The sequence below is a fragment of the Botryllus schlosseri genome, chromosome 5 (genome assembly GCF_051294905.1).
Source record: "Botryllus schlosseri isolate E-star chromosome 5, Bs_hap1, whole genome shotgun sequence".
Lineage (NCBI taxonomy): Eukaryota > Metazoa > Chordata > Ascidiacea > Stolidobranchia > Styelidae > Botryllus > Botryllus schlosseri.
In genome coordinates this window covers 15,497,469-15,516,210 of record NC_137240.1, presented here as the reverse complement: position 1 = coordinate 15,516,210, position 18,742 = coordinate 15,497,469, and the positions used below count along the sequence as shown (strand labels likewise).

Genomic DNA, 18,742 nt, shown 5'->3' with positions numbered 1-18,742 from the left:
TTGCACGGAAAAAGCGTAAGGGCTCAGCCGGGTTGAGGGGGTTATGGGGGCCCAAGACCACCGATTTTTTGGCGGGGCTGACAAAGAGCTGATGTTACGGTCCAGGTGGGGAATGAAGGCTCGGAATATATCTGAAGTGGGGAATGAAGACAAAAAGGTTGGGAACCACTGCGTTAGGGGGCTCGAAATTTTTCCCCATGAAAAAGGGGCGTATCTAAAAGAGTTTGATAACCACTGCTTTAATGGGGTGTTTCTTGATATATGCTCGACTTCAGATTGTTATTGTTTTGAATCGGTATTCGGCTGGACTCGGATTCATGAGAATCCTGCTATTTAGTAGGCCTAAACTTTTAAAGAGTGTTTGACTCACTGTGAACGGTTGTTGAGATTGCCGACTACGTTACAGACGCATCGTTCAAAATTGCTTGGAATATGGCTAAACCAAGAAATCTGCTATAGAAGGTGTGATTTCAATAAAACCTTAGTGTGCGAATATTTGCTGTTTCCTGAACTTAGCAGCAAGGACAACATCACCTGACAAATTTCTAAGATACAGTCGCATATGATTCAATCGTGACGAGACGAGTAACATCAATGCCAGTCGATCTTTTATCGCAAGTTCTGAAACACGTTGCCGTGTAGACTACTTTAACCCAGCCTCGGACGAATCCACCAACTTTGCATAATATATGCAGAGGAAATGCTGGTTGGACAAACGTGGGGAGGGGACCAGCTAAAAATATCAACTTGACAAAGCGGGATTCTGTAACTATTGGTGCAGAGCCCCTGCTATGGAAGGAAATGATAAGGGGTGATTGGTTTGCTCAGAAATTGCCCCGAACGCCAGACTTCTCGTATCGCTCAGAGCTCAATGCGATAATGGCCTCTGTAACGCAAAAGTTACCGTAATTTATACTTGCTCGCTCACGCATTGAAACAGAGAGGTCGGTTCTCTGGTGGTAGCGTTTGAAGTTGCATATACCGACTTGGCAACGAATGCAAAGCACGCTGCTTGAAAAGATTTACTTACGCCGCTAGAAGATAGGCCTACATATTCTCACAACAAGCAGCAGCTGCAAACTTACGAACGCTGTCCATTAATACTTTATAATGCATAAAAATATACCAAATGCCTGTATACGACTGGTAAATAGGCTACAGTAGCTTAAATTTAATAGTAGCCCACAAATACATGGTAATATTGTTCTGCGGCCCGCAGCGTCTTTTGCTGTTAAAATGCGGCCCGTCATGCAAGGGAAGTTGAGAACCCCTGCAGTAGGATATCGCAGATGAGTCTGGTTTGTAATTGAAATGCCCGAGCTGATAAATGGTAAGTCACGTGGTAGCGAGAAGATATAAGTCACGTGATATACAGATATGGGCGATGTACCATAATGATGTTGTATCTTACAAAGTGTATGAACCGTGAGAGGGCGCAGGGCGTCCTACACCACTCAATCTGTATTTCAGACAGCTAGCAAAATGCAATGACGTAGGCTAATCATGTCTCATACTTCAAAAAGGTAACTTGACTCGTGACTTGACTTGACTTGACTCGAGTCACCTCCAAACATCGAGTGACTTGACTTGACTCGAGTCAAAATGTGCAATGACTCGTGACTCGAAGGTAGTGACTTGATCCCAACACTGGGCTCAGCAGTATACGCTTATGTACTAGACCAGTGGTTCCCAACCGGTGGGTGGTTGCTGGTGGGGAATAGACGCATTTGTTGAACATTATATGCAGGATAGTCTACATATTTACGGAGACACATGTGCGATTACTGTGGCCATTTAATTACTCAGGAATGTATGTAGCGGTAACTATATTGCGTGTTGTTCACAAAATCTCGTTTCTAACTCTGAAGAACCAATGATTGCGACACAAACGCATCCAGCACAACCGGTATGACGTGAATAACGCTTTCACTAACTTTTGCGGGTTACCGGTATCGGTTCAAGTTGAAGTTATAGGCAGTTGTCTTGCGTAATGGTGTGGTTGTGCGTCTTGTGTACTCAAACAAGCAAACAGCTGCTCAGTAATGACAAAAGTTGAAAGTAGATACGACGATAGAAGACTCGGAATAAATCTGAAGTGGGGAACGAAGACAAAAAGGTTGGGAACCACTGTACTAGACGTTGTCAGGTGTTGCAGCACTCAACAGGAGAGAACATTACTGACTGAGTAGAGCTGTATGCGCTGCGCAAGTTTCTTAGCAATTCTCACCTACCCCACCCAAGCAACATCAAAAGGATTGGGCTGAAATTGTATTTTACATCCAACTGAAGATGAAACACCGGATGCTGTATCGCAATATGACCCTTCGACTCCACTTGCCGAAACAATTCACTGATTTTAATTGGTTAACTTAGGCTTCTATGGATTACTCAATCTTTGATACAGCCACGAACGAAAATGGCAAATTGTGCTGTGTACACTAAACAATCACTCGGCCTTCCACAGCCGAAGATCAGCCGATAAATGCGTGTTCAGATAAATCGCTACTTCCTACAAGATTTGCTCATATTTGGACGATGTATAGAAGAAAAATACTAAAACAACACGTACACGATACAACAATTTAGGACACAAGAACTGAGAACGAACTTGGAGTGCCTACTCATTTTTCATTGCCAACATTTGCTAGAATCCAATGAGTATAAGACAGACAACGTATCTACCCCGCAGCCGGTTTAAATCAATATACATGTACTAGTTCAACAAGAAGGCAGTAAATAAAATATGGATAAGCGAAGTTTTCCAGCTCCAACTTCAAAAACGCAGAGTTATGCATAGTAATTACCGCCTTCACAGAAGGGCATGCAATAGCAGACGAAATATCCGTCACTTTATGCGCACGAGCTTACTCGCTATGAGGTCGTCGTAATAATTGGCAGGGATTATAGATTTGGCAAATAATTGATTTCGAGAATTGTGCAGAACATAATGCTAATCTCAAGTCAATCGCTATCAGTGATTGAAAACGACCAAACCACTTGCCTAAAAGCGTTTGTCAAAGTTAACTCAAATACACATGAATGTCAGCCTAGAGTGCAGTGATTCTCAAATTTTTTCAATACGCCTTCTTGATGATAGTGAAAAATTTAAATTAGGACTATTGCCATTGTTGGAACTTGGAAGTTTCAGCACAAATTAAACTCAATGCGAGTTCAAGAAAAATATTTTCTCTCAGGCAGCTTCGCGCCTCCCCTCGGGTGCTTTTTAACACTCCCGAGGGGGGCGTGCCTCTCAGTTTGAGAACCACTGGCCGAGTGCTTCTACTCCAAGCAGAAGTATAAAACAAAACGGCTCGATAATAGGTGGAGTAGCGAAAGAAAATGGTTGAGACAATGTACTAGCCATTACTCCACAGGAGCTTTCACAATTGTAAAATGAAAAACGGTGTACAACTCAAAAAAACGTTAACAAATTCATTTCATTTCCATCGCCGATAGGCGGTTGTGACGGCATGATTTGTGAAAATGATGATATAGATAAATCAACTACTTGTATTTGGCAACACTGGTGCATTTTGGCTTTGAATTCGGTCGAAATAGAAGTAGTAGAGAGCAGTTCCTTTTTTGAGTATGATACTATGAAAACGTCACCGTGTAATTAGGAACCGACTACTTCCGACCTTGTATCACATGAAATCGTGCTTTTGATGTAGCACAAATTCAAAGGCGTGCATGCGATTGGAGCTTTTAAATTGAACAACGACCAAGTTTGTTACTGGCAAAAACATCGCAGCATACAATTGAACGGACTGTAGCCTTCAATCCAATATGGATCGGCGCTATCGGTAATAAACCATGCTAAAAAACTATAAAATTGCGGCAATAAACGGGACTTGAAATACTGACGCGAGGGCTAACAGATTCGTACTCTGTATCCAATATTCGCCACAGGATGCTGAAATTTAGGCGTCTATGGATTCCTGAAGCCAATCTGGGAACCGTCTCTTCATCCGTTTCAAAATATTTGCCAGTTTTTCGTTCGACTCCTTGTAATACGCCTTCAAATACACGCGAGACCTCTCTGACATATCGGGGTATTCCCGACCCTTTCCCTTACCCAGACAGTCCAATTTATTGGAGTTTCCGATCTTACAATAAAAGCCCTTCTTGGCGTTGTATTGAACATGTTGCGAGTAGTTGAGAATGTTTTTTACACCCAAGGAGATCTGAAGCCTCTCGAGTACGGGAATAGGATTTTTCGCTAACAGCTCCCCGTCTTCGATTATGACTTGTGACGGAGGAAAATATTCCAACCATTTTTCAATGTGCTCCGCATACCGGCCAGGTAAAAGACAACGGGCTTGCAGCGCAAGCACCGCAGGCGAAGATCGAATGCCTGCTTTTACGATGTCATGAAAGGAAAAGTTAAGCGCAGTAGGGTCATCGTGAGACACCATATGTTGGTACCACGAATACGCTCTCTTGGCTGGATCTATCAATAAAATTACGACGCGAGAATGAGGTAGCAGTGCGTGCAGCCTGTGAGGCGCCACGGGGCTGCTGAAATAGTTTGCGCTTTTTTCATACAGCAACGTGTCCCCGCCCGTTTCGGGAAACAGGAAAAAATCCATGTACCAGTCCAGGCCTTTTAGGTAATTCGGGGTGTTGAAGAACTGAATCTCCTCGAAAGTTCGCGGGCTCGGCCTGCTCGGTTTTAAATCCGGATGCATTTGAAGGAACCAATGCAACGCGGTAGTGCCAGTTTTCTGCGGGCCAACGATAACAAATTTTGGCAACCTCTCGCAGGATTTGTCTTTCGACCAGATCTCCAAATGACGCGGGTCCGCGCAAGGGTCGGTCCAAATCGGAGTCTCCTCTTGAGGATATTCTTCGAAATACTTCCGCGCCATGTCAGCGGGCGGTATTTGAGACAGCCTCAAATTCGTCCAGCACTGCACGAACTTTATCAGCTTTTCAAAGACATACAGTGCTAAACGGTCATTGCCGTAATTGGAGAAATGAGTCATGTAAATGTTGTATTTATTTAACAGGACGGTCAAAAACAGCTGACCGCCGTTTATGAGAGAATCAAGTTTATCGGGACCGCCTGGGTACTTTTCAAGGTAATTCGTGTGGGTGAACAAGCCACACGTTTGTCTCGGCAGCACTTTTATCCCTCTGTATATAAATCCCCTGCGATTCTGATCAGGTCTAAGATTCGGATATTCCTCCGTACTAGTGACGTCGACGTCCCAAACCTTTTTCCAGCAATCGTACAAAGGCTCGTGTACCGGGTAAACTCCGGCGTGATGAGGCGCGACCGCGTAACGGCTCGACACGTTCAGCTTATGCCTGACGGCGAATTTCCTGTTAGGCTCCATGTAATCGCACAGGTAACTTGAATTGCCGAACAGGTGAGCCTGCATGTGCGACCACATGTGCGGGAACCACTGGAAACGGTGGCTTTGCTCCAGGAAAGTACGGTCTCCCAGATTCTCGGCTTCGTTGCCGTGCGAAAAAAATTTGCCCGAGTAACCGATTAAGAAGTTAAAACCGGGGACTTTGCTTTGCATGTCGCTTTGGAACTCGACCAGTTTCATGACGTCGTCCTTTGTCATTCGAGTGCCTTCGACGCTCACGAAAATGTCATCGATATCGACCTGTATATAACGATTTAACGGGTGCGATAACTTCCCCTTCGATAAAAAACTGACAGCGTCCATAAATAGTATTTTGAACAGCCAAAACCCCAGATTATTTCCATAGATCACCCTACGGATTTTGTCGTGCTTCCCATTGTCAACGATCATGATTGGATGAGCTGTTTTTGCCTTTTTGAATACTTTTCTACTTTCAGATGGATTCGATTCCGAATTCAAGTCCATAAGTTGCCCCGCGAAAAACTTACTTCTACCGGCGGTGGTAGGATCAGACAAAAACCCGGACACGACAGCTTCATAAGTGCTGTGGTTCGATTTGAAGACAGACCAGCCCTTGCCGATGCTGCCATCGACTTGCTTTCCAGGACGGGTTATCCGCAATACTTTCGATTCCGGATTGATGACAGCGTCTTTCATGTCGAGGTTCGCAGTATATGATAACGGAAAATTGCCGAAACGCTGGATCTCCACGTACTCTTGAGGCTTCTTTTTCGACGGTGGGATAAAAAGTATTACTCCAACGTCATATTTGACGCAGTATTTATCCAATATTTCACGATTCCACTTTGAGAGTTTCAAGTAGATTTCGGCTGTCTCAAATATGATAACCATGAAGCGGCCTTTTTCGTCATCGATTAACGAAGGTAAAGATTTAACAGTGCCATATTGAGGATGGTACTTCATTCTGGCAGCTTCGAGCATGTACCTTATCGCTTTCCCATCCCGCGAATACTGATCTGCTAGGAAGAGGAGTATGTGTTGTCGAGTTTTGAGTGATGAGCCGGACTGAAGGCGCGAATGAATCGCCGGTGAGTTATCGACAAAAGGTCGATCGCACGAGTCGTCATCGTTTTGTAACGAGTCGCTTGATGACTTGGGAATCTCAATATACTGTCCGTCTTGTGAAAAATAGAAGTAAATGAGCAGAATTATGCCGACTCCCCCGAGAAACTTGGCACCTTTCTTCAAACTGATTAACTTCCTGCATTTCGGCCACATCGTACCAGAGTCTTGTGTAAACGTCGCACGTTCTTTCACTGTCGATGCGATCCATCAAACTTGAAAAGATGACACCCACTTTAGCTGTCGCGCGCTTTTCGATTCGAAGCAACTCGCAGATCCATCAAGTGTTTGTAGCAAATTATAATTCACTACGACTCGTCACAAATCGGAGAACTGAGAAATTCAAGAAGAAAGACTTGAAAGCTTCAAACACAGATTCGGAAGTGTAAATCACATGTAAAAAATATCCCGAGTGAAATATTTATTTTTCCAGTTGTTGAAATTTAACGATATCTGAATGACACCTGTATTTTAAAATAAGCATCAAGACATAACCTGAAATATTACTGCGAGCCAAGCAGAATTACAGAGCTTGTATTCTATGCATCATATCACGATGTCAAATTATCCATATTATATACCCGCGCGTAAAACCAAGCTAGCCGTAAAAGACCACAATTCTAAGTGTATACGGTACCTTATTTGATATTTAGATATCATTATACTGAAATATACATATCAATACCAATTTGGCATGTTAATAAAATAACATATTACATAAGCATCCATGTCCTTGGATAATAGGTATACTACTATAGCAGTTTATGGTGACATGCCCTTTCCTCTATGAATACTAATACAGCCGGCACTACTTCACATTCACAGTAAAGTGAACTTGTGTAATTCAAGCATAATGTTTGTTATCATTATCAACCATTCCAACAAGACAGAACAGTATTGAATTCGTGGTCTTAGTCTGAACTGCGAAGTGACATCATAGGCTACTCTTAACGCAGTCCGTCATTTACTACAGCTATAGCCAGGGTTGCCATCGGCATGGACCCAAAAATAAGGACAGTAAAAAAATTAGATTAACATGAAAAAGCGTTTTTGTACATACTTTGTATTTATACGAGCCGTGGCATATCACATTCCATACTTTACACCAGAAACAATCTGCTTGAGCAGCTCCTTGATTTTAGAAAGTGCTTCATGTATATCATGACAGCTCAGGTCTAAGTTGTTTACCTTTACTCAGGGCCGAAACAGCACTTCGTCAGCCCCCCAAAAAAACTGTTGGTATTGCCCTATCCACCCCCTCGGATAATGAACCAAACATCTTTACCTCGTTAGAGGCGTCAACCAAGAGGGAAGAGGCCGTACACCAAGTTAAGACAAAATAATTTTTGAGCGTATGGAGCAAGAACTCCAGTAACAATGCTTGTAGTCTTGGTCCTGACCTAAGCAAACTTATTTGCAATGTTGGAATCGGGCAGTATTGCTTTGAACATTTGCGATGAGCAATCGTTGGTGAGGAATGATTGTTGGTGTTTGACAGTATGGAATGCCCACGTACCATTTGCAGCAGCTGCCTTATAGTCTGTGGTCGTTGGTGCTGATCGACTTGCGGAAAAATTATTCATCGACTGACTCAAATTAATCATCATGACACACTTCTTGCGTTTTGGGGTATCAATGTGACTTGAAATAGCGGTCTTTCCTATGGCCTCTAGGTTAATGTCACAATTGCAGATATTGCTATGTGCGAAACACTCGCCCTTCAAGTTTCGTTAGATACCTTTGAATTCTCGCTCATAATCGCCACGAAAAACGTTTTTACGCCTGTTCATTTAAACTAGTCAGATTTAGCCTTATTTGTAGCTAAAACTATATGCGCAAGTGCAATATAATTTAGAAAAAAATATCAATGATTTATAGCTTTACTACTTTTAAACAAATGTGTCGACTGCACTGCGCCTTTTTCACAACGCAATAAATGCTGCCTTCCCCACAGCTTGAGCTTATTCTACTGTAGACCAAACAACAGGAACCTGGTACTGCTGTTTACTGCTAAAATTACGTCCGCTGCGGTAGCTTGGTACAGACGAAACTGCTATATGCCTACCACCACTCAATGCCCTAGCAATCTCACCACTTAGAAGTCAAATCTTGCGATGTGTACGTCACGAGAGTTCCTTTCATTTATGATGTCATAAAATCTCGAGGAAAAATCATAATTTTAGAATATTATGCAACACAGATACTAGAGGGAAACGATCGAAGTTCTGTAGCGGTTGAAAATAAGACAAAATAAGGACGCAAGTCGAAAATAAGGACATTTCTTAGAAATAAGGACAGTTGAGTTTTCTAAGACGTGGCCCTTCAAAATAAGGACAAATCTTAGAAATAAGGACGGTATGGCAACCCTGGCTATAGCCGAATTTGCGTTGGCACATTATATAGTAATTAAACAATGAGTGGTTTTTGGTTATTTTTTATTGAGAGAGAAAATACATACAGAAAGAAACATAACTTTTCCTGTCCATTTCGCCCTTGCGAATGCCATCCATCGCGCAAAATCACTAAAACTGCACTGGGTGGTAAGTAAACATCCAGTGCGAACAACGGAATGTTAGCTCTCGACTCCTATGCCTGGAATCAACTGATATACAATAGATGATTACTAACCTATGGTTAGTGATCTATAGATATACCTGCCGCTGTGGTTGTAGTAATGTCATCAACCGGTGCCGGACATTCGCGGATGTCTACTGGAAAATTGGGTCTTCACTTTTGCAACAGGGGTTAAACCCGCTCAGAGGCCAAACGCCAGACGCCAGACGCCGGGCGGCGGCCGAATGTCTACACGGCGTTTGGCGGCTGAACGGAGACGCTAGATGGCGTAGACGCCGAGTAGCTATACGGCGTTTGGCGTCCGAAAAGTGAGACGCCGTATAGCTACTTGGCGTCTGAATTTGTCTAGCGTATAGGATCTTATATGAGGGTAGTCACTCTCAGGGATTGCTAGAGAGTCGAAGTTGGGAGCTTTAACGCCGACAGACAAAGGATGTCTGCTACATAGAACACTATGGTAGACGTCTTTAGATGCTTATGATTATCGAGTTTTCTTGCAGCAATGACAGCGATTGCTCTAACTGAGGATTTGACACACCTCATTAGAATCATAACAGAAGAACTTAATTGCGGTCTCTGCGAAATCAACACGTTCAAAACGTCAGAAAAGCTAAATGAGCATATCGAGGCGGTACACTGGGCTCATCGTGTACCTCACTATATCGACAACGAAGTGCAAGGTCTGTAAATATCTTACCCGAGTATATAGCCATGTCGCATTCCTTAGTGAAGAATCTCTACTCGATTGTGATTTATGGGTAATAGACTGAGTGTTAAAAAGCTTAATATTATCATGGCTTGCGATTACTTGAAAACTGGAATTCATGTTTTGAGGCAATTTTCAGAAAAATCTGAGACTTGAGAGTGAACCAATCTCTGCTGTGGTTAATCTCAAATTGCATTGTAACCGGTAGGCCTACCCAATGGATTCAGAAGTATTTATGTAAAGTTGATTAATTTTGAGGTAGGCTACTTATACCCATCAAATATTAGTTAGCAAGACATGTCAGCGGAGTCAGCCATGTTTCTCTCTGAACCAGCTCTCATAATTATGACATGTTAATTTCCAATTTTTGTGTAGACATAATTGCGCTAGTTCATGTTATGCATGATCAATTTGATTGGGAGAAATTTTTCCTTCAATATATTCTATCATTATACACTATAATCCACTCTCAACTACTTGGATAGGAGTGGAGAGTGGATAGGAGTGTGGTTGATTTGACATGGATTTACCCTTGTGTATCTAATTGTATTCACATATTCCAGGCTATATCGTACCATGCCGTTTGAAGTGTATGGAACGTATTGGTCAGGCCAGAGGCAGGAGTCACTACCACTGCCATACCTGCACTAAAGTTCTTGGTCGACGTGGTACATTTCAAAGTCATTTACAGAAAGTATGTGGCAATCCGCCACCAAACAAGGAAAGCAAGACTCGTCGTTTAAATCAACCAGCAGATAGCAAAAGTAAAAAGCAATGCACCAAATGCGACAAGTCATATGCAAGGTCTCATGGCTTGACAAGACATGAACGAGATGCCCACGGCCATCCATCAACCCTTCCTGCAGTTTGTATTGATCCGAAAAATGGTGTGTTTATGGTCTCGCAAGGATCATCAGGCCAAGCTGCTCCTTTGCACGTTACGAAGCATTTATTACGAAGCCTGATTGGGTGTGAAGACAAAGACTGTATATCAATTTTTGGGACCCTCAATGAAAAAGTAAGTCATTGCCTTGCTCAAGTTTTTTGTTGCTGAAAGCTATTTAAAGCTTGTAATTTCAGTCGGAAGGTCATACAATGGTTGTTTCCTGTCTGCTAGCTACTAATTGGTTTGTTGCTGGGAAATTTGCCTCTGGCAAAAAGAAAACAGTATGTGTAATAGTAACAAGACTTTTGAATATTCTCTAATTTAGTGATTCACTCTAGAAAGAAGCAGCTACAAAATCTTTTGTAGCGCCACTTAATGTTCGTTGTGGCGGAACTGGTGTGGGCAGGGGCAACCATTGGATTCTTTTGGTAAGCATGTTCCATACCTGTCAGATTCTACCTTGATATTGTAAGTTTGTGAAACTCATTGCTTCTCACCCCTTCCACCCATGTTCTGTCTCGTCAGTATATTCTGTATTAGTGTAATGTATGTATATACTCTTTCAGGTATCTGACGTTGAATCAAATATGGTTCTACTATACGATCCAATGGGCCACGAGGATCGCTATGGGAATGTCTTGCAACAGTTTGAGTAAGTTGATGAGGTCGTATTCAAGAGACATATTTCATTTCTGTATTAATCCAGCGAATTTATACGAACGTACTCAAGAAGAGAATCAGTTGCGAGATATACAGGATTAATAAGGACCGGTGTTCAAAATGACGGATTTAATTGTGGAGTCCTTGCTTTGAAGGTTTGTGATGCGTTCATGTATTGAGATTTGAGAAAATTAATTTGCAATCAACTGACACTTAATAGGCTGCCAAACTCTACTTAACCACTGGATTATCAATCCCCGATGCAAACCTGGATTTTGATCATTCTCAACAAGCTTGCGAAAGCTACCGCCAGCAGTTTGGTCAAATTTTGCTTGATGCAACGGGTATGCTGGTCCATGTCAGGTTAAAACCATATTAAATACGTTGCATGTTTCTCCCGCAGATGAGAAAGAATTGGAAGATTATTGCATTAAATGCGGTAGTCAAGACCCCCCAAAAAAAGACATGAAATGGGTATGCAATTACGAGATTACATTCGTCGGGTATATTGATTCTAACTTGTTTCCAGGTTGCGTGTGACGGCTGTGGTCGATGGACACACGAGGACTGTTGCCCGGGACAGCGGATACCTGATCCTGATGATGATTTTTATTGCATGCTATGTACTGTGGTGTGAATTCTGATGCTTCTATATTTTACTGTGGTTTCGTTGCCTGTTTCTCAGTCAATTTTACTGTGGTTCCACTGCTGATTTCTTATTGACGTTTACTGTGGTTTGATTGCATATTTCTCTGACTTTTACTGTGTTTCCACTGCTTATTTCGTTGTGACTTTTACTATGGTTGCAATGCATATTTCTCAGTCATTTTTACTGTGGTTCCACTGCTGATTCCTCAGTGACGTTTACTGTGGTTTGATTGCATATTTCTCTGACTTTTACTGTGTTTCCACTGCTTATTTCGTTGTGACTTTTACTATGGTTGCAATGCATATTTCTCAGTCATTTTTACTGTGGTTCCACTGCTGATTCCTCAGTGACGTTTACTGTGGTTTGATTGCATATTTCTCTGACTTTTACTGTGTTTCCACTGCTTATTTCGTTGTGACTTTTACTATGGTTGCAATGCACATTTCTCAGTCATTTTTACTGTGTTTCCACTGCTTATTTCGTTGTGACTTTTACTATGGTTGCAATGCATATTTCTCAGTCATTTTTACTGTGGTTCCACTGCTGATTCCTCAGTGACGTTTACTGTGGTTTGATTGCATATTTCTCTGACTTTTACTGTGTTTCCACTGCTTATTTCGTTGTGACTTTTACTATGGTTGCAATGCATATTTCTCAGTCATTTTTACTGTGGTTCCACTTCTTATTTCTCGATGACTTTTACCGTGGTTTCATTGCCTTCTGCTGTGGTTTCGTTGCCCATTTCATATTGTGGTTTCATTACATGCTGTATCTGCAGACTTGGGTCTGAAATTCATTGCGAGTGTACAAATATGGGGTGGTGACCGGGTTGCAACCGATTCACTAGGTTTCAAGAAGTCAAGTCGAGTCGTTTTCAATTCACCGGCGAGTCAAGTCCGAGCAATCCCCAACGAGTCAAACCTGAGAGCAATGGGTCGAGTCCAAGTCATGGTGTTTACTGTTCCCCATAGAGTTCAGCTTCAGATCACTTCTGTGGAACTCGTGGGGGTGATATCGAAGGTCTCGGATAATTTTTATCTTCATTTTTTCCATTCTAAACATGGTTATTGTAACAGATAAAAGGCAGGTTTGAGCCTATTTATCAGTCCCGATATACCATTCTTAAAAAGTCATACAATGAGTAAATCCATTTTTAAGAAAGTGAGTCGAGTCATGACTCGATTCATTGCAACCGTGGGCGGTGATACAATAATTTGATACAGCTGAACATGCAATAGATCATTTGGGATTCTGCCACCGCTTATTATGACAAAAATTTTACAACTTGCAATCTTAGATATCACATAGTTGCGAGAACTTGATAGTCGCACCATGAAATGATTAGGCCTCTGCTCAGTTTATCGAGACACCAATCGGGGGCAAACGCCGTATAGCTACTCGGCGTCTGAACATAACAGAGGCCAAACGCCATATAGCTACTCGGCGTCTCACCATAACAGACGCCAAACGCCGTATAGCTACTCGGCGTCTGAACATCACAGACGCCAAACGCCGTATAGCTACTCGGCGTCTGAACATAACAGACGCCAAACGCCGTATAGCTACTCGGCGTCTCACCATAACAGACGCCAAACGCCGTACAGACATTTGGCCGCCGCTCGGCGTTTGGCGTCTGGCGTTTGGCCTCTAAGCGGGTTTAACCCCTACTCCACTTTTGAGCGTTAAAGTATAGAAATTAAACATGGAACGGCAACGACCGATTTTGCAGCTTCGTTCCGCTTCGCCGAGGCTGGAGTGGAGAGTGGATTTGCGTAAGCGACTGTAGGATTTCTGGCAATCCAAAAGCTATCTTCACGAGCACAGAAATTATTGAATATGGTCTTGATCGAAAGCCACTGTTGCACCGATTTCGAAAATATAAATTAAAATAATGATCAGGCACTGATCCACCTAGAATCCGTCCTCCAAGTCGAAATATCGGCATTGTTCGAACAATCAGAGAGTCGCAATAAGACTCTCTCTCTCTCTCTCTCGCAACGGGTCATTGTTATGGTCATCGCTAAATTAACCACGAGCCTTATTATAATACGGGGGAGTGCGCATACCGTTTTATTTTCTGATAGAGGCGTTGCGTACAAAAGTTAAGAACCACTGCTCTATAACAAAGCCATCATTCGCATCATATATTGCTGTCGAATCCTTATGCAATTGATAAATATGAACCCAGTTCTCTGCAACGTCTGCTTGTCAGTTAAACGTTTTGACTGTCAATGATAGAGCGTATTTACGAATACTTTGCATCATCATCATTGGTTTGTTAGCAATTTGATCAGTTCAATACACCACAAAAAATGCGATACAATGAAATGACAGGAAGATGTCGAAGCGACTAGGAGTAGTCTATGGAATCGGACACCCACCTTGGCCTAGGCGATGTAAAGAGGAGGCATGCACATTGCACACTGAATGAAAGTAAAGAAGATAGTATAGAAAAAGAAAGCGACAAGAATAGGGCGGCATGTCATGGGAAGCGAGATCGATAGGTCAGTCGTGGTCCGGTAATCTTGAAGGTGGACTGTATTCATTTAGTAGTAATTGTTTGTATTTCGACTTGAATGTGGACACTGGACATGCTCGTCGACTGCCGGTATACTTACTTGAGTAGTTTTCAAAGCCAGTAAATTCTACTTCTACTTGAAATCGTTTTCGGCTGCTTCGAAAAGCACTATTTCTACTCGCACCCGGCTCGTAGGCCTACTTAAGTAGAGGAGAGAGAGAGATAGTAGATATATTAATTCTTTTTTCGCCCGCAGCATCGAGATGCTTTGGCGACAAAGATGCGATACGACCTTTATAGCAAGGTCATCTAGTCTGCACCCCCGTTTTTTTATTCTCATCCATGCTATCAGTGATTGCTGAGCGCCAATGATATATATACATTATACAATGATTGGAAACTGCCACGCCCCCTAACGCTGTAAGGTTTACTCCCGCCGAAATCAACGTGTGCGCGGATAAGGTTGACTGCATACACTTCATTGAGTAATGTTGGCCGTGGTGGAGTACTGCTATCACCTTTGCTGGCAGTTATTCCACTGTTTTTCGTTTGTTGGTTGATTGTTAACAGGTTTTGCGAGCATAGTGAGACAGTACTGCATACTAAGGTCTATTCAAACTTCCGCCAATGCGCAATATTCAGGTACTGACTAGCTGCTTAGGTTTTTGCACCTGTGGATGAGCGTAAAAAAGCTTGGAAAATTAGGACAGATTGAGATTCGAACATTTGTAAGCATCAATTACGCCATCTGATATCTTGAAAGCGAAACTGATTAAGATGCTTTTGTGAGTAATCTTATTGCTGGTGGGTGGCCAACCTGAAAATTCGATGAGACCCATTTAACAGTCTAAAGCAATTTTATTGAAGGCTACTATAATATTTATAACTCTTTTTTCTCACTAATAGTTGATTGATGAATAGTTGGTTGCGTCAGATGTGAGATAGTGTTGCATACCAGGGTGTGCTAAAACCTCTGCCAATGCGCATTTGTTTAAAGTTCCAGCAAAACGTTTTTGCACTGGCGCCAAATATGAATGGGCGGAAAACCTTGAGAAATTTATAAGGAGCATGCGTCAAGATCGTGGCTGGATCAATTGTACAAAAAAAGACGATTTAAAGATTTGCGAACTTCATTCGCCTCATCTGATTTGTTGAAAGGTGAGGAAATGATTCTATACTGTAGCCTACTCTTCATCATTGCATAAGCACTACAGAGTGGTGGGCTACCTTGACTATATATTTTGATTCCTATGGTAGTTGACTGGTAAGCTGATGAAACGAGTTTCGTTTTAATGTCTAATGCATTTGCTCTTGCGTATAGGACACAAATCGATCAATTTGCAAATTGGAGCAATTCCAACCTTAAATTTGCCTGTAAATTGGCTAGATTGTGTTGTCATGACTTTATAGCTGTGTCGAAAACTTCATCGCGAATATTTCAGCAATGCTGTTCACGGTGATGTTTCATGTGTCTAACTACTTCTGATTTTTTGCATTTTCAGTGAAACAGAATATTGTATTCAGTACAACGAAAGACGGAATGGTAGGATTCGTTGATCTTGGGGAGTCGAGACCTGTAGATGATGATGAACCAGCTACACACGCTCTCCAAGTTTATGCCAGTGGCCAGGTAACGTCTGTTTCCAAACCCTTGGCATACTGCGCAACAAAGTCGGTGGCTTCATTTCGACTTTCGAGTATGCCTATATTCTGGAAATGTGTCGGCATCTTGGAGGATCGTGGATTTCGGGTAGCTGCGTTTGTTGCTGATGGACTCAGTGCAAATCGCAAGATGTTCCAAGAGCGTACGCAACAACCTCCACGCCAGCCGCACTGGTGGTACGAAACTTCTCAACAAGGATAGTAAATTTATTCGATGGCGGCATTTTACGGCTGTTTGAACTGACGGAATTGAGATGCGGCAAATTGACGGATGCACATTTTCGTATGCAAAGCTTGGCAAAGATGCGGGAGATTTTTGCAGCTCAGCTTCTGTCTAATAGTGTTGCGCGTATTATGCGAGCAGGAGAGGTGACGCTAGAGAAGCTTCTGCATGGTTTGCAGGTATTTACAAGTGGTTCGACATTATGAATACATCAACCAAGTTCAGCTACAACGCCGACTTGAAGCCATATTGCAGTCCAGACGATTCACGCTTGGACTGGCTGGAAAATGATTTCTTGCCTAAAATGCGAAAATGGATAGATTCTTGTGCTGAAGGAACAGCAACTTAGAAAACCAAAAAATTCTTGGGTCTCGATAACCATTTATGCATTTAATAACCATGGACAGGTACGGTCAAATAGCCGAATCCTTATTCTGCACTACAGATATTAATGAATTTGGTGACACCTTGATATCATATAAAATTACGGAAAAAGAATGTTCCCCATCCTACCAATGATTCGGGCAAGAGCAAGCAAAGATGGACAAACAGCTAAACAAGGCAGATTTCATCAAGAGTAGATACGGCATCGTTCGGGTCGTATTTGGCCATTCTTGAGCCAACGAAAGCGAGTGTACTGCTGCATTATTAAGGACATCATCCAAATACCTTTCTCAAGTTGAAGATGACAAAAATTGATATCTAGCACTGTTATTGCTTAACAAATCACGCATAAACTGTTTTTGTTGTCCACATGATTATTTTTGCATTGGTCTAGTTCTGTACAGTTGCATATTAATGTTACTTTTTTCAAATGCCTGCATCATTATTTCGGTCATATACACATGAATTAGGGATTTGAGGATTAAATTATGTATTCGTAAATGTTCTATCTGTGAAGTGTATGTATCTTCCTCATTTCTTTACATAACATGATGAAATCCTGAAAATTCAATTCTCTATTCTAAGGCATCGAGATTTTGTGGAATGATCATGGATAGGTGACTTTTTTCAGAGGTGGGTGATGTATGCAACGTTGCTACTGAAGTAGTGGAAGTATTGCTACAATGATTTACTCAGGTTCAAATAGAAGTAGCGAAAATATAAATGTGTATAGTACTTTTAAAAAGTTCTAAAAGTAGATTTGGTTGTTCGCTCGAAGTCAGTTGGAAATAGTCACTTTTGAAATTGCAGGGTTAAGCTTAGTGACTACCGCAAAATGGCCATTGAATATGTGCGTGCTATTTTCAAAAACCTTCAAAACTCAGGAGATCTAGATATCCCCAGAAAAAAACAAGTTGTGATGTTTTTGTTTGGTGAGTAGTATGAAAACACAATCACCCGCGGAAGTAGGCAAACCTACTCGAGTACTCAAAAAAACTAGAATTACTACTTTAAAAACTACGTCTGCTTGATATTTAATTATATATGATGTTATTGATGTAGGAATATGATGGAAAAGCGACACCTCAAGTTGGAATGAAGGTTGTGTCACTTGCAACAAAGGTTGAACGTCCGCGACTGTGTGAACATAAGCCTCGTTGGTCGTCACAAGGCTACATCACGGGGATTGCGTATAATTGCGAGTCGTCAATGTGTGAATTGGATTTACGATACGCGCATGACGCGCGAAATTTATCTTGTGAACTAGGTGTACGACTGTACGAAGTACGTGTACGTGAATCAACGTTTATATAGCAGCGGTCCGCTAGCATAATCAGAAGAAAAATGCCAGACGCGAGAAAGGAATGCGCTTTTAAAGCTATTCAACACGTTAACGCTAATTGCCACTGATTAATATACCCAATGAATTATATATCATCGCTAGTTCCTCAAAGAAGTATTGCTGAGGAAGCCTTTGTTTACAGCACAACTGTGTATGCGATGAAGCGTGACCAGGAACACGCTGAAACGCTGAGCTCACGGTAGTTTCCAGAGATGAGCATGGATTAGGATTAGGTTTTGAAAAAACAGGATTTGTGAAATTTTGTCGGATTTGGATTGGATTTGGATAAGACATTTTTTTCAGAACGGATTAGGATTTGGATTGGATTTACCTATTTTCTGGGAGATTGAAATGTCGTGTGGCGAATGGCGACAAACTTTATTCAGATCAGTTATTAATGTACTTATGGTTGCTAAGTTATCTTGAATCAAGTGAATCGTTCGTTGTGAAAGAAAATTTTCGAATCCCTCCATTGCATAAATTGGTATTTTTTCTGAATTTCCAGTTGGAATCGGATTAGGATTGGACATGGACTTGAATATGAAAAAGTTATGGATTAGGATTTGGATTTGGATTTGAAGGTTCGGATTTGGATTGGATTAGGACATAGAAATTTCAAATCCGCTCATCTCTGGTAGTTTCCAATCATTGTATATATATCATTGCTGAGCGCCTAT

General features: G+C 41.8%; 2 protein-coding genes and 2 long non-coding RNA genes across 4 annotated transcripts in view; 3 read left to right on the top strand and 1 right to left on the bottom strand.

Moving 5' to 3' along the window:
- The window catches only part of LOC145439196 (uncharacterized), a 51,793-nt gene that overhangs the window by 1,326 nt on the left and 31,725 nt on the right, over nt 1-18,742 (top strand). The gene's annotated exons all lie outside the window — the stretch shown is intronic.
- On the bottom strand, nt 2,256-9,173 carry LOC145439194 (bifunctional heparan sulfate N-deacetylase/N-sulfotransferase 1-like). The gene has a single exon (XM_080316685.1). The coding sequence runs from the start codon at nt 6,615-6,617 to the stop codon at nt 3,921-3,923; it is 2,697 nt and encodes an 898-aa protein (XP_080172811.1). The 5' UTR covers nt 6,618-9,173; the 3' UTR covers nt 2,256-3,920.
- On the top strand, nt 10,754-12,732 carry LOC145439195 (uncharacterized). The gene is made up of 7 exons (XM_080316686.1): nt 10,754-10,908; nt 10,966-11,055; nt 11,194-11,279; nt 11,334-11,442; nt 11,508-11,631; nt 11,691-11,761; nt 11,817-12,732. Exons 1-7 carry the CDS (start codon nt 10,837-10,839, stop codon nt 11,922-11,924), a joined length of 660 nt encoding a protein of 219 aa, XP_080172812.1. The 5' UTR covers nt 10,754-10,836; the 3' UTR covers nt 11,925-12,732.
- On the top strand, nt 14,826-17,287 carry LOC145439188 (uncharacterized). The gene is made up of 2 exons (XR_013915113.1): nt 14,826-15,612; nt 15,957-17,287. It is a non-coding gene; the product is annotated as an uncharacterized LOC145439188 (long non-coding RNA).